Genomic DNA, 15,526 nt, shown 5'->3' with positions numbered 1-15,526 from the left:
AGGTCTACATTTTCCCCTAGTCCAGTTCAAATCTTTAAAGAAATAAATGAATCAAAGCAACAGAAAGAGAGACAGACTAAAGAAAAGAGGACAAGTTTACCGTATGTTGAGAAGCTTTAATGCATTTAGCAGAACACCTTTTTTTACATCATAGTCTATTTTTTGATCCGTTCCAAAGCTTGGGGCACGATTAATCTGAAAAATTGAGATACAGAAGACTCAGGAATGTTCAGGTTCTCTGGGAACACATCTATTGAAACAGGCTTTGGAGAAAACATTCTTTCAAATATAGCAGAGATTATGAGAATACATGTTGAGAAGTTCATTTCCATTTGTATTTTTTAAAAACAGAGCACTGTGTATCACAGACACTGGGAGCCAGGAGGTGTACCTTTCAGCCAAGTTATCCAGACCCTAAGAATGAACACCATTTCAAGTACTGGCAACTGTGACTCCAGTCTAACCTATTCTTGGCTGTAGCAACCAGCAAATTTACCAAGCAAGGTGCTGTCAAACACATTATGAAAGACTGTATGCCATGCTATAGTTGTCCAGCACAGGACAAGTTAAACTCCTCGATCCCAGTCCAAAAGCAATACGCCTCTAAAAAACAACAGCTATATTAGGACAGAAAGATGCGCTAATTCAAGGTCTTCTCAAGTACATTTAAATAACTATTCGGGTATGCTTCACAGAAACACCTAGAGATCCAAGTTATTAAATCAGTACACAGTATGAAAACATAAAATAATTAAGAATCTCAGTAACAAAAAGCTTATAAGCTAAGTACAAGACAAGAGATTAAAAATGTTACCATAAATACAGAGGAAGAAGGGAAATGCAACTGGGAATCAGTGAAACTAAACCAAACACTGAACAGCCAGGAGTCTCAATCAATCACCATAAAACCACTGCCAAGCTCTGGAGCGCCAGTAGAACTTCGTTTCTCAGAAAGCTTTCAAGAAGGACAATGAAATAGCTGCATCAACACTTCTAGGACCACCTTCCAGACTGGTATAAAAATTCATACATAAGCAGTGTGTGCTAATGAGAGGCAGGAATCTCACCTTGACAGTGAATAAGCAGTGCTGATTACAGAGGGGACAAATAGTAAAGAGCTTCAGAAGGGAAAAGTTATTTGCACGGGCCTCCAAGCAGAGGGAAAAAGTGGTTTATTAAAATGGTGTTTTAACACTTCAGATACATTAGGGTATCTTACAGTCTTTATGTTTGTGGGACAAAACTATTCTGGTTGGTGAGCCACCAGCTTGTTTGCTAGTTTTGCAGACAGGCTGGCAAAGTCAGAAATGAGATCTGATATTGAAAGAAAAAGTCACAAAAATTCAAGAGAAATAGTGAAAAAGTCTATACATATTCTTTTTTGGAAGATTTTCATCCAAGTATTTAATTGACCAGCCTTCTGTGTCTTCTATCACACAGGCTATTTTTTTTCCCTATACTGTAAGGGTACAAACATTTATTGACATTCATTTTTTTTAAAAACATTGATGGCCCACTTTCAGCTAAGCAAACAGGTAAACATTTAGAGAAATCAACACAAGGATTAAAGTCCAATTGTCCAACATTTCACTGGAGAATACCAGAAGTTGACAAGACCACAGACACACTGCATCTCATTTTTGACATGACATTTAAACAAAGCACTTTAACTAGAGCAACTAACAATATTCTACTTTGAAATTATGGGTTTGCGTGCATTAAAAACATGTGGACAGAAATAAATTTATTAAAATTTCCAACAAATCAATTTCTAAATTTTAATGTAAACTGAATCCTTAAATCTAGTGAGATTGCAGTTAGATATGAGGACTTATTTGGATCATGTAAAATGCTATTTTGGTCCAATACTGAATTCCTAAAGCTGCACAGACATGTTTACAGAGCACTGAAGCGTCCAACTGGAGAGCACACAGAAGTGCACACTGTCGTACTTATATTTGGTTTAGGTAATTCCCAGATTTACAACAGTTTAAAGGATAATATTAGGTGTCAATTCTGCATTAATAAAAATGTTATAAATGTGTTACATGAACACCAGTGAGAATTAACACTATGAAAAGTGTAAAGCTTTAAATAACAGTTTCTCTCCTACAGCGTGAATTTTGCTAAAAATCTACATCTGGCACTTCTGAACAAACAAAACCATACTGACTGTCTTTATTAAGCAGAAAATTAAAGTGGGATTAAGAAAGATAAAAGAAGGCATTTGAAATGCTATTATGAAGAAAAATGCTATTACAAGACATTACACAAACATTCCACACTAAGGTTTCTGTCATTTTAATGCAGTCATTTAAGGGGCTGAAGAGGTATGGCATTCATAGTTAAAACTGGAGCACTGCCATTGCACCTACATCCTCATTTTTGATATACCATTCATGACTAATGTTTTAATTAGTGTCCTGTGACCTCAGTTCTTTAAAGTAACTAGAGGGGCAGTAAAACAATGATCCAGTTCTGGATAGCTATTGCGAGCTTGGTTTGGTGCAATATGTTTCAGGTAGTAGCAGAGGCAAGCCCAGCAGAAATAAAATCCAAGCAACTGGGTACCTTGGAAAGCAAATACGCAGAAAGCAGGTGTGAGCTTGAAGATTATTAGTTATTCCATACTGTCAAGGTGTATACCTGAACTGTCTTTTGATATAGTATGAGTATGTGCAAGGATGCTTTACTACCAAACTTTACTCTTTAACTCTCTTTATCTGTTCCATGCATCTCCCTTCTAACAACAGGAACTTCAAGAAGCAGTCTTCACAGCTGACCTTATTGATAAGTAAACCTTTTAGCTGATACTTAAGTATAGACAGAGTTAGAGGAGGTATAAAAATGGGGACTATCTTTGTGAAGCACCGATACTCAAAACTTCTTAACCTGAACCACTGCATATGTCTGTCATGCAAAACTACCTATACTCTTAAAGTACTTCTGCAAGAATTCATAATTCATGAAACAAAGAGTTTAATCCACAAATAACATTTTTAGAGCAGAAAAAAAAAAAAAACCTTCAATGCCAGATAATACTATCCCTGCGAAGATAGCAACTAATTAACCTGGGCTACCACAACATTTTCAGCCTCACTACACGATGCCTTTTCAATGCTCCACTCAGTTGCCCTCAGAGGTGACTAATGTGTTTTTCCTCAGCAGTCAGAGTCTTCCTATAGTAGACTACCTGGGACCTCACTCAAAGGAATAAAATAACTACATGCTTGATCTAGCTGAATATCTTTCATGATCAACACTGCACTTAAAGTAGCAGCCAACTGGTTGAATCTACTCATGACAGATTTTATAACACTAATACTGGAGTTATGGTAGTGGCACGCATCAGGTTTCTTTCAAGAAGCTATCTTCAAAACTTGATGTTTTCTAATCTCTTGTATACAACAATGCACAGAAAATAGAAACTGCTTTATAAACAAATATAATTTTTCTCTATATAGACTCCTGGACATAATGTTTCTCACATATATTGTACAAGATCACAGTTTTATCTCCGTTATCTGTTTTACTGGTGATGACACTTTGCTGCTTTACCTGTTGTGACTTTTCAATAGCTATAGAACTGAATTGTCCACACAGTTTTTAATTCCTCCTACTCAAATCTTCAGCTTTGGTTTCACAATTTAAATTTCGCTGTATACAGCACATACAAAAAATAAAATCAAACCGCTTGTATGTACAGCAGTTGTATAGCTCAGTGCATTTCCGAATTACACACTTGTCAGTAGAGAACCTCACATCCGTAATGCTTAAATTAAGAAACATAAATTGAAGTACCTACTGTGAAGGCTCCCACCCACAGTTACACTTGAAAAGGCTTCTGATTTTACAAAAAAAAAAATAAACTGCAAATGTGTAAGATACAGCATTTTCTTCTTCACCAAGATATGGGAAAAATTTCACTCTGGAATTTCACCTCTTTACCAGAACAGTCAAGGAGCACATTCTCACCTCCCACTGCCGCAGCTGATCAGTATGGTGTAGGAAAATAAATTTTTTCACTACCTGTCCTATTGAAAGACTGTTCAAATATAAAGAAAGATTACATTAATTATTTTATAAAACTAAAAATCAATTAATAAAATAGTACAACCTTTCAATAAACAGGGATTTAGGCTCTGTTCAATCTGTAGGACAGCATGAATGTTTTGGAAAGGCTCTCATTCTTTATTAAAGTGATTGAGATCACTAACAATAGAATTCAAAAAGCAAAAGAAATTCTAAGCTGTAAAAATCCTAATACACAGAATGCTGTTAGTGGCTATCATTGAGCAGATTTTAGATTAGAGACAAACATGAAGTTCATTCTAATCACCGATTTCTAAACTTCACAAATTGTAAGAGTGCTGTCTTTTTCTTAGCTTAAGCAGAAGGCTGATTTTTCCATGGCAATTCAAACTACTACAAATCCAAGCCACCACACTCTGCCCACTTCATTGTCTCACCACTGGGGTTGACAGAGAGTGAGCAAGCTGATCCAAATGTTCCACACAAAGTTTAACCTCATCAAAAATGATTTTTCACTGGTCCTTAATCATCATGGGAAGGAATTCTACAAGTACCAGTGTGATCACAGGGAAGGGGACAAGAAGCATGCCTTCAACAAAAGAGGGAAGAGACCTCGCTGCCAGTCCATTGATCAGTTTAAGCACCACAGAACTGCCTCCCACAGGTGCAGTTTCACATTTCACCTAGGTCAGTACAACTGCATGCTGCCACAAAGGCCCAGCCTTGTTCCTCTCCTAGTCCTGCCTTCATGCCCTTTCCCATTGCCCGCCCCAGACCAGGCATTGTGCAGTCCCTGCAGGAGGAGCTTCTGCAGACTGACAGTGTAAAAGCATGGTTTCCTTGGATGGATAAATTAGACATTCATCCAAACAGCAAGCAGAAACATCTCATCCAATAAACCTGACTACCAGACAGAGGCAAACTGCTAGTCCAGCTCTTTGGGCAAGTAAGCACAGTAACACCGTGTCATATGTTAAAACAAACTGCACTCTAACTCTTTATTCATGGGAAAAGTGTGAAGAGTAGGAGTTATGCTGAAGGCAAATATTGAGCCAGTTGAAGCCATGTGTCCATAGTGGATCCACTGCCACTGTTTGAGAGCAAAGGGAACCCCATTGACAAGTGTCACAGAGAGGACAACACCAACAGACAACAGGAGAAGGAGTCTCAAAAGTGGCTCTCCAAGGCAACAGAGGGAGAGGTTGCCTGGGTAGAAGAATCACTGAAAGGAAGTCTTTTCTGTTATAAATAAATAAGATTAAAAAGAAGGAAAGGACTGAACCACAGAGTTAGATGAGTAATCTGTTGCTCTTCCTAATGGTAACTGAAAAGGTTCTAAATATTACAAATCTTTTGGGTCAAGGGGCAAAAACTTTTACAGCTTTGTTTTTATACATATATGTATATAAACACATCACACAATTGAAGTGCTTGACCTTGCTGAAGAGCACAGGAGGGCACTGTTAATGGCACTCCATACTCACCCAACCAATCCTTAATGCCTGTGCCCCTAAGTACCTCAGCACCTTTCTGCTAAACTCATTGCCATTTGTCAAAGTCTTTCCCTTACTCTAGGGGATAACAATGGACAGAATATTCCAGATATGGCCTCACAGGTGCCAAATACATCACTGCCATCCAAAAAGTGGGACAACATCACTGTAAGTGCATACTGACATGCTCAACACCTGGAGAAAGTGTGACTGAATTTGGTTTATTTTGCAGAAGGTTGGTCATTTTCCACAAGCCATGTAGCTGATTGAGATGCAGCACTTGATCCTATCTAAAAAAAGATTACATTTAGGCAGCAACTTCATGAAACATGGTACCACTCTAACAATCAAATTGCCACAAACTCAGTGAGATACAATTGAAATCTCTTTCCACAAGGCTTTAGTCTAAGTTGTACAAGAAATGTAAATGCCATTATGCTGTATATTTAGCTGTTTCATACTGCATATAATTTTACTTATATAAGGGGCTAAATACTGACTGGAACAAAGTATCTTGTTTTGTCCAGTGTGATAGGGTGAGACTCTGGAGAAGTCTTGGGCAAAAACACTGCATTAAGAAAATTGCTTTTCTGTTAAAATACCCTTATAAGAAAGCACCGTTCTTTATTTTTCATGTGGATATTCCTTTTTTTCCAGACAAATATGGTTACTGACTAATCTGTAAGACAGCAGTGTAGTAATCTTGATTGTGTACCAGTGATCTGTCACAGTAGGTAATCAAAATAAATGGTTACCAAAGCATTGTATATGCATATTTTCTCTAAGAGAAGACTATGGAAGAGCTCAATGACCTGAGAGCTGGGACATATACATGACTAGGCTGAGTTAATGTAACAGTAGTCATTTTATCAGGAAGGCTCGTCTTGAAGATAGTTGACAAAAACAGGATTGTATGAGGCACCTCAAAAGTACAAGCAAATGATGATACTGAAAGTCTTGAAAATCCAGAGACTCTGAGATGTACACCAATCTCAGTGTAGCCAAGTAGTGCTCACTACAGGAACGCAGTCCTGTGGGCTAGATAACATTGAGTCTACACTCTCAAAGAGAGCACAGTAGAATCCAGGAAACGTAGAACAAACCACTTATGGTAAAACTTGGAGACAATCCGAAACTGATGGCCAGTGAACAAACAGCCAGTAAGTACACAGTGGTAGCAACTTAACAAAAACAACTCCTAAGTGAATCTAAGGGCATGGAAGAAGAAAATTTCACCATCAACAGTGTGTTCTTCTGGGTTAACAGCATAAGACACTGATAACATGCTATAAGCACCTACTTTTTTTTTTTTTTTCCCAGCAGCAGACCTCTCCTGCTACTTGTTGGCCTTTGAATCTCCAGGAGCACAGGCAGGGCAGGCTTAACACAACAGAAAGCAGTAGATACCAGAAAACCAGAAAGTATGTGAACTTTAACTACTCTATTAATAGGAATTAGCAATAATTGGATACTTTGGTGTAAGATGTCCAGCGTCATTTTAACTGTTCTGATAAAGTTTTAAATAGATTTTTCTAGTTCAGATACACTAACTAATAAATTTGCGGATTTGTATGTCAGGTTGTTTTCTCTCACCCACATAAATCACAAGGGAAGTTTGGTACCCTGCAATTGAGGCAGTTATTAATGTGACTTTTTCTCCAATAATCACAACTTTGTGATCTCAGTTGGAAATAATGAGGTTAAACAAGATTGGATTCCATCCAAGAGCTCCAATTGTATGACCTTCCTATTTACATAAAATAATCTAGATTGGAAATTTTGGTCATAAAAAAGACTAAGACGGGATTTTCTGGGAACTGAAGGAACATCTAAGTAGTTGTTGCTACTCAGAAAGGATGAAGGCTGCTGGGACTGCACAGATGCTTGCCAGAAACATTTGGTGCCACAAGGTGGCAATCACGCATTTTCCACAGCTCTCAATTTGGTAGAAGGTTCCGGAAGTTCAGCAGCTTCAGGGAGCAGGAGAGCTACATTGCATCAAGGCAATTTAAACAAAAGACATCTCAAGAAAGCAGAGTCACTATAATGCTGCACAATTTATTTCTTCTAATAGTTTATTAAGCTATCTTTATAACAGAAAAGCTACATGAGGTATTGAAACATGAAACTAGATTTACCATCCTGATCCTATTTTGGCAGTCTTCCCGTAACACTGGGAACATTCAGAGCCTTATGATTAGTGCTTGATACCACTGTGAGAAAGAATGATTCATTCCCCTAAAGGGGTTTTGGCAAGAGGGAAACAGTGGAAAGAGATAAGAGTGGAAAGTTGGGGAAGAAGCCAAAACTGGTTTTAGGGGAAAAAAAAAATTACACAGAGAGATATATATGTACACTCATACTGTATGTATATTATATATGGTGTGTACATATGCACTGCATATTTCATTTTTACTATGCTATATATAGTATGCGCACAATGTGCCTACATATACAAACTAGTGCTAAACCCAAGCACAGTACAAATCAATGTATGGGTACAGAAACCGAGTTACTGTGAATTTCTAAGTTTCAGATTCAAGACTTCTGTTAGCTTAGTTCCATGCCTGGCAAAATAAGTTGAAAGATACCTATATCACTCAAAGCAGAAAAGAAAATAATTAGACTTCTCTATTTAAAAAAAACCAACCAGGTAGACAACTCCATGTCCAGAAATATTCTCCAGCAGGCCAAAACACCAGAACAGCATTTACTACTTTAAGATAGTGAGATTCTCCTCTGAGACCCATTATCGTAAGTGGTGAATCAAAGTCCCAAAAATTTCCATGCTGCATGTGGACCTCCAAGGAGATAGAGGCATCCTTCAGAACAGATTCACTACACAGGTTGACTCACCACCTCCTAGAAGCTTGCCATTGCTACAAGGCTGGATGAAATGCATACACAGACCAACCTTTAGCCTGTACTTAACTGCATACACTTACGTGCTAGCTATTGGCAACCTATAGATGATAATCTGGAAACAGAGCTAAATCAAAGGGATAGTGGGCGTTGCTTAACAGAACCAGAAGATTTCAATGCAGTATGGTCTAAGCTCCTGCTATGTGCTGCTTTCGGCTAGCACATCAAAGCCACCAAATATGCCCATATCTGCATAGCAACTTTTCCAATTAAAATTATACTGAACACCTGAAAGAAATAAGCACAACCAAACAACTGTTGACAGTATTAATGGCTTAAGGATAAGGCTATAATTCAGTAATTAACATTTGGCTCATCAGTAGCCAAATCATATTTATGGTTAGTTAATATTCTTAATACATTTTGCTTTTTTCTCCAGCTGTACAGCCTCCCAATCAGTTAACATAACAACATAAGGCAATCTGAAAAGAAGACAAGCTAACTTCGTCTGTATGTTATTAACAGTGATATTAAAGAAACATAACAGAACTCAAGTATTCCTGGTTGAAAAAGTATTTGAGCACTACTTAAGCTTAGCTGTACCACTAACCCATCAGAGGAGAAATATTTCTTCCAGTCGATTCACACTAATTGTTTGACAGCATTTCATGTATACTGAACTGGTTTCCTCTGTTTAATGAGGGTACTTTGAAAGCCACAAAAGAGGAAAAGAACATACATCCCCAGAAAAAGAAAGTTAAGATCATATATTCAACAAAAATATGAAAAAATTTTTTTAAAAAAATGGCAAGAGCCATATTACAGAGACCTACTCATGAAGGAAATCTAAGTGGCATTCAATTGCTATAAACTAGGTCCTTCAGCTACAATAATAACTGGATTAACATCACATTTCTCATTAAAGCTTTCAAAAACATCAGAAATGCAACATTGCTTCAGGAGAGCAATTACCTTTACCCAGATCTCCAAAAAAATCACTGCAAGACACTGTTGCCATATGGATGCTGAAGAAAAAGCATAATCTACATACTGAACAGCAGTACCTCCTGCAATGCACATGCCTTCTTTGGAAGTTTTCTTACATAGACCTGGATTCAGCTGGGGCTTAGTTAGCTTGACTCTTATGCATTTACATTTGTTTAAAGAGGTTTACCTCTAGGAGCCATGGTTTTAGCTTTCTGTCCAGCAGAATATCAAATCCCAAGACTTCAAAGCAGACACTGTCACTTCCAGGTGCTTGACCTGGCCTGCACATGCGATAAGCATGAAGAACATGTGGCTCTGCAACTATGAGAGTCTTCACCACTAACTCCTGTAGGGATTTTTTTTTTTTCAGAAAAAAATAATTAAAATTCATTTAAATTTCATTAAAGTATCTACTAAAAATAGATTTAACATAGCAAAATGATGTGTAATAAACTATTCCTATGGAGCAACAGATCAACAGATATAATTTTTATATAGCTCTAGGGTATATCATACTTCCCATAGTTGATATGTACTTGTAGATATGTAATAACTTAAATACTAAAGACACATTTGGAACAACATAGAGCATAGCCAATCTTCGCTCATTTAATTCTGCAATGTAATTTTCAATAAATATTCTCAGAATCATACATACAGATTGTGCCTAAGCTCTAACAATCTTAGGTCTATTCCTCACCTAAAATATATGTAACATAACCAGTGACTTCAATGGTGCAGGTTCAAGTTCACAGATTTATGCAACACTGACTACAACCTTATAAATATTCACACATAAAATTCACTTTATACACCAGAAAAGTCTCCAAGAACTAAATGGGATGGTTCCTTTGTATTCTATTACTTATGTGAATAACTGTTTGAAAGTGCTTTTGTCCCTCAGAAAAAGTTCAACGTTATATTTATAATCAGATTCTGAATTTATTTAAAAAAAAACACAATCATAACTTATAGTAGGTCCTTTGTGTACGCTGTATTGCTGAGAATTTGGATTACTAAAGTTTCACAAATCATTATGGATTCCAGTAAAGAGGGTGGCAGAAGTCACTAATTTTCTAAGAATACACAAAACAAATAAAAGCATATTAGTTTTATCTTACTGAAATATCACTCCAGAATTTGGACACATCAAGATTATTTGTTTCTAGAAACTCAGTAAACCACTTGATGGAGCGTTTGCTTCCTTTGTCTTCTGTTTCATCCCGTTCAAAGTGTTCATTGTGTTTATTGACAGAGTAGTTAGTCAGATGCATATACAATTGACTCTAAAAAAAGAAAGAAAAGACACTTAAAAAACCTTACATAAAACTCTAGAATAGTCAATTCAAAATTAAAATTTTTTAAATATGTCAAATAAATAATGACATAATCAAACACTTCATATTGGCAAACACACTACACGTAGATTTAGTGTTTCTGATTCTTGGAGATTTCATCTAATGGATGTTGTAGCCTTCTTATAACAGAACTTGTGCTCCTATTTAAGGCAGTTGCAGGCAGCTGATCTACCACTCAACATCTGATTAGGCAATATATCTGCCATTTTTACAGGTCTGTATGTAAACAGCTAGCTAAAAAAAAAGATAAAGAAAAATTATCACAATTTACAGAATAATTACATTCCACAGGAAGCAAACAATAAAAATAGTATTTTGAAGTGCTACTTTAAAAGTGCTAAAAATCACTCTGGCATCTGTTTCACAGACAATCCCACATTTCAGTTTTCACTGTAATTTATTTATGAGAAATGTTCTCATTATAGCGATACTTTAAAATGTCTTTTACATATAAACTAATCTGTCGTGTTGATATCTGCCAAAACTGCTCATTTTTGACTGGCTGGTAGCCATACATCAGAGGGAGGTAAATTTCAAGATATACATTATATAAATGAGTGAGTGTTGTAGTTCCTTTATAAAGTAAAATATCACAAGCAGATCATTATCATTTGCATTTAGAAAAGAAAAAAAATTACCTTTCCAAGGCCAATTTATAACTCATGATTTATGTTTACATTATCTCCCAGAACAGATATTAATTCAGCCTTCCACTTATACTACCATGATGGCTGTCCTTACCAGAGTGACAGTTCTCTGTCATGTTTGATTCCTCACTTTGACTGTAGTTGATATTCTAAGCTGATCATAAGACTTCTGTTCCAATTCCTTTTTGATAAGACAGCCAATAGATAACACCACCCTTCTGCTGTCATTTATCTCACTTCACTTACTTATGTTTAAAAAAAATCATTAACAAAACAAATCAATTTAATTACAGGTTAATTAACAATATATTGTATTAGCACTACAAAAATATTAATTTCTCTGATGGTTTCTAATTACTGCTTTGAGAATCATTCTGAAACCTATTTTTTTCAGTCATTGTAACCGTCATCTTTCCATGAAATTCAAACTATTTCAGACAAAAGCAATTATTTTTCAGACTATATGATATTTTATTGTTTTATTAAACACCTGAACTAATATTTAGTCTGAGGTTATCTGGAACAATGTCACTGTGGAACAACATCATTCAAAGAATAATATCATTAGTTATAAGCCAGGTTATTTCATCATACAATAAGCAAACTACAACACGAACAGCTGTGAGAACACAGAAACAAATGCTTGTTCTGTTTATCTGCTCAGAGCATATTTCAGTGCTGCTAATGCTACGATAAGTAATATTAAAATACATTAAAAGAGAACTATTCCAAATATAATATTGGAACTCTTACAAATACACCATTTGTACTGGACTACAAATTATACCTGAATTCTTCAAAGGTGCACTATAAGACCGTCACAATTTTAAGTGACAAGTAGGGGAAAAGGCTCTCCACATGCTGTCTACTGCCTAATTACACTGAGGAAGCTATAAAAGTATACAGTTTGGAAAAGGAAAGAAAGTAGCAATGGAGTACAGAATGAGATATAAGAAACTCAGTCTACTGATGACTCCCAGTGCTTCAAGTCTACTTGTTTCTTAACAGACATCTGCATTTCAGCCTGTGCCAGGGAGGGTTTAAACCTCTCAATAGAGGAAGACACTACACAGTGAACACGAAGATTGAAATACCCCAAAACTTTAGCATGTCCCTTAACATTTCTTGGTTCTCTGCAAGTTTATAGGCAGCCCTGCTGTATCATCCTACAGTTGCCAAGTACGTGCTCCTTTCCCTGCTGAGCTGGTCATCGACAGCACCAGCAATAGGTTACCTCACATTCAGGGACTGCAGCGACCACTCTCATGTACTGGTCTTCTGCACCACTGTTTCTCTGGTTTTGGGTTGAACACAGTGGCTGAAACATCGCAGGATCCTCAGCAGAAGCTTTAAACTTCAGGGATGTTAAACAATGCTCTAGCAGGAGATAAAGCCAATCCACTCCTCCAACCCACCCCAAACAGAGTCTCAGATATATATAAAAGCAATGTAACTGTTCTTGAAGTTACTTTCTTTGCTTCATTTTTTCTGCATTGAATGTCAATAATTGACATCTGCTTTACTTTAAAAACACTTAAGCTTGTCAGCATGCATACATGCAAAATTTTCATACATCAGCAATAGTATGGCTATACTTGTGATTCTGATAGAAAGGCATGAGTTAAATAACTTTCACTGTAATTTTTTATCTTCAGTGACAATGCAAAAGTTCAGCCAGATGCATACCTAATTAATCTTCATGTCACAACTACCTGTATTTTACCAGCTCCAAACACTACACAGGTAAAAGTCTACACGCATAAGCAATAAATTGGAATGAACTCCCATCTTACCAAATTTGAATCACTGGGGGGATGATACTTTTCCGTGCCCATTCTCACCAGTCCATCATGATATAAAAATACTTTCAATGGATCACAGGAGGTTACAAGAATATACACTCGTAAATCAAACTTGTAGCCTTCCATAAGAAATGGTTTGTCAAGGTATTCCTGAACAATCAAGTGATCCTGAGCCTGTAACTTTTCTCCATTTCTTATTAAAGAGGGACTGGTAAAAAAAAAAAAAAAAAAAAAAAAGTCATTTTAAAAACATGGAACTTTGACATAACTCCTGAAAATACGTTTTCATGGTCACCCAGTCAGGTAGTTAGGCTAAAGAGTACCTGGAGCAAAAGTCTTGCACATCTGATTCGTAGAGTAGAGAAAAAATTTCATTTGCGTACATGGCTTTTGGTTTCCTGTCTTTCATGGTGTTCACTGCATGAAAAATGGCAATGAGCCATTTCAAAATAACTTTCTACTTCCTTTGATGCAGCAGTTTGTAATAATGGGTTCCCTGCACACTCAGAAATTGTTTGGCAGAATGAGCAGTCTCTATCTTCTGTGATTATTCCCCCTGCAGCTCTAAAAATAGGCTTCCAGTCTTTGTCACAGCTTCTGCCCGAGGTACAGGTTGCAAAGAACTCTCAGTGCTAACCTGACACACTGCTGAAGTTTGCAAAGCAGGACGCTAATCGGGCTGGCTAAGGATGGCACAGATCAAGCTCAGTGTTCCTGTATTCCAGTTTCCCCACATCAGAATAAAAAATGGTTTATATACAGACTATAAACTGGCAGACCATAACTACAGATTTTTAAATAACTGTAACAGATATTTTTCTGTGTATAATGATTAACTCCAAATTCCCACAGCTTTGTTGCCTTAATCTTACTCTCTATTATTTATGATACATTTCAGTCTTCTGGTAGAGAATACTCCTAATATACTGAAGTACTTTCCAGGCATTTCTCTGAATTATGCTGCTACTTTTCCCTTCATCTTATCTTTGCCCTTATAAAAAGAATGGAAAAACAAGGAAATAGAAAAGTCGTGGGGCTTTACTTCTACAGTAATTCTGGTAGATTTTTAATGACTAAAAGCTTTCACTATACTGTATAAACCAAATCGACATTAAAAGCAATAAAAGCTAAAATTGAAATATTTAAAACCTAGAACAGAGTTAAGAATTAAATATTTATCTCATGGGTTTTTTTTCTGTGCAGCCCTGTCACAGGTGAAACTCTCTCAACTCAGCTGCAGGCTGCAGTCTCTTCAGAGGGTGTCCCTCTTCTGGTATGGGTGTCATCTCCTTCCAAGAGTGCACCTCCAGCCACATCCCCAACAGTGTCTCCTCTGCTTCTCCTACATGTCATGGCTGCTGCTCTTAAATATGTTTGTTCTTCTCTGACTGATTCAGTTTTGGCACACAACAGGGTGGCTGGGTTGGTCTCAGAGCTGTGGAAGATCCAAACCTTCTAGCATATATGACACCCCTGTAGCCACGCCTGTAGCCCCCAGGCACTACCACTCTGCCATTTATGCCCAGTACAATCTCACCCCATATATCTAAGCCAAACAGATTAATAAATATACATTTAGATAAATTTACAATTAAAATAATCCTGATCTTAAGAACTATTTGAGCTTCATCAGAAAGTGCATTCTCTAATTATGCCACATTCAGAACAACATTAAAATACCACTTCAATTTAGTTTCATATTTTAGTTGTTTCTGTTTGTTAAGCCTTTGGCCAGTACATGAACTTTTACATATCGCGCAACCTAAAATAAAAAAAATCTTTTTACTAATACACATCTTCTATTAGTGAAGTAAATTGCATTGGAATTCACCTTAAATGGGTAAGATGACTGAAGTTAACAGACAACTCACCCATGTCCCATTGCACCGTTGGCTGGTTTGACTATGAAAGTTTTCTGTCTACGTTTCTTCTTCAGTTCTTTTACATAGTTCTGAAACTGTGTGTATTCTGCAGGAAAGATCCATGTTTGAGGAATAAAAGTATACTCCTGAGGCTGACTCTTGATCATTCTGCAAAAGTGTAATTGATATAAAATCTTTTAACTACTTTGATGTTTCAAACATCAGGATTAAAAAGTATTTTCAATAATTTGACAAGGAAACTTTCTTAGCAAAATGCTGTAATATGAAAGCAAACTTCTGCCATTATTTAAGAATAGTTAGACCTCTATAATATATTCACATGCATACTTTCAGAACAAGAAAAAGCATCTTATCTTGTGCATTTTTGAGTATTATCATATTTCCTTATTATGTTACTGACATCCATCTTATTTCTTGGCATCCAGATCCCTCCTGTTACAGTTTTTGTTCAGTTACCGAGAT

General features: G+C 36.6%; 1 protein-coding gene across 1 annotated transcript in view; it reads right to left on the bottom strand.

The window, feature by feature from the left end:
* Positions 1-15,240, bottom strand: part of TTLL7 (tubulin tyrosine ligase-like family, member 7) — a 42,659-nt gene extending 27,419 nt beyond the window's left edge. Inside the window, exons 1-5 of the mRNA XM_008944455.1 lie at positions 15,053-15,240; positions 13,173-13,389; positions 10,496-10,660; positions 9,562-9,720; positions 101-195 (exon numbers count right to left, since the gene is read on the bottom strand). Coding sequence (XP_008942703.1) covers positions 101-195; positions 9,562-9,720; positions 10,496-10,660; positions 13,173-13,389; positions 15,053-15,210 — 794 coding nt within the window. The 5' untranslated portion in view covers positions 15,211-15,240. The remainder of the gene's footprint in view (positions 1-100; positions 196-9,561; positions 9,721-10,495; positions 10,661-13,172; positions 13,390-15,052) is intronic.
* Between the last annotated feature and the right edge of the window lie 286 nt (positions 15,241-15,526).

Source organism: Merops nubicus, unplaced genomic scaffold (assembly GCF_000691845.1).
Source record: "Merops nubicus isolate BGI_N331 unplaced genomic scaffold, ASM69184v1 scaffold23977, whole genome shotgun sequence".
In the NCBI taxonomy this organism is placed as follows: domain Eukaryota; kingdom Metazoa; phylum Chordata; class Aves; order Coraciiformes; family Meropidae; genus Merops; species Merops nubicus.
This window is presented reverse-complemented; position numbering and strand designations above follow the sequence as displayed.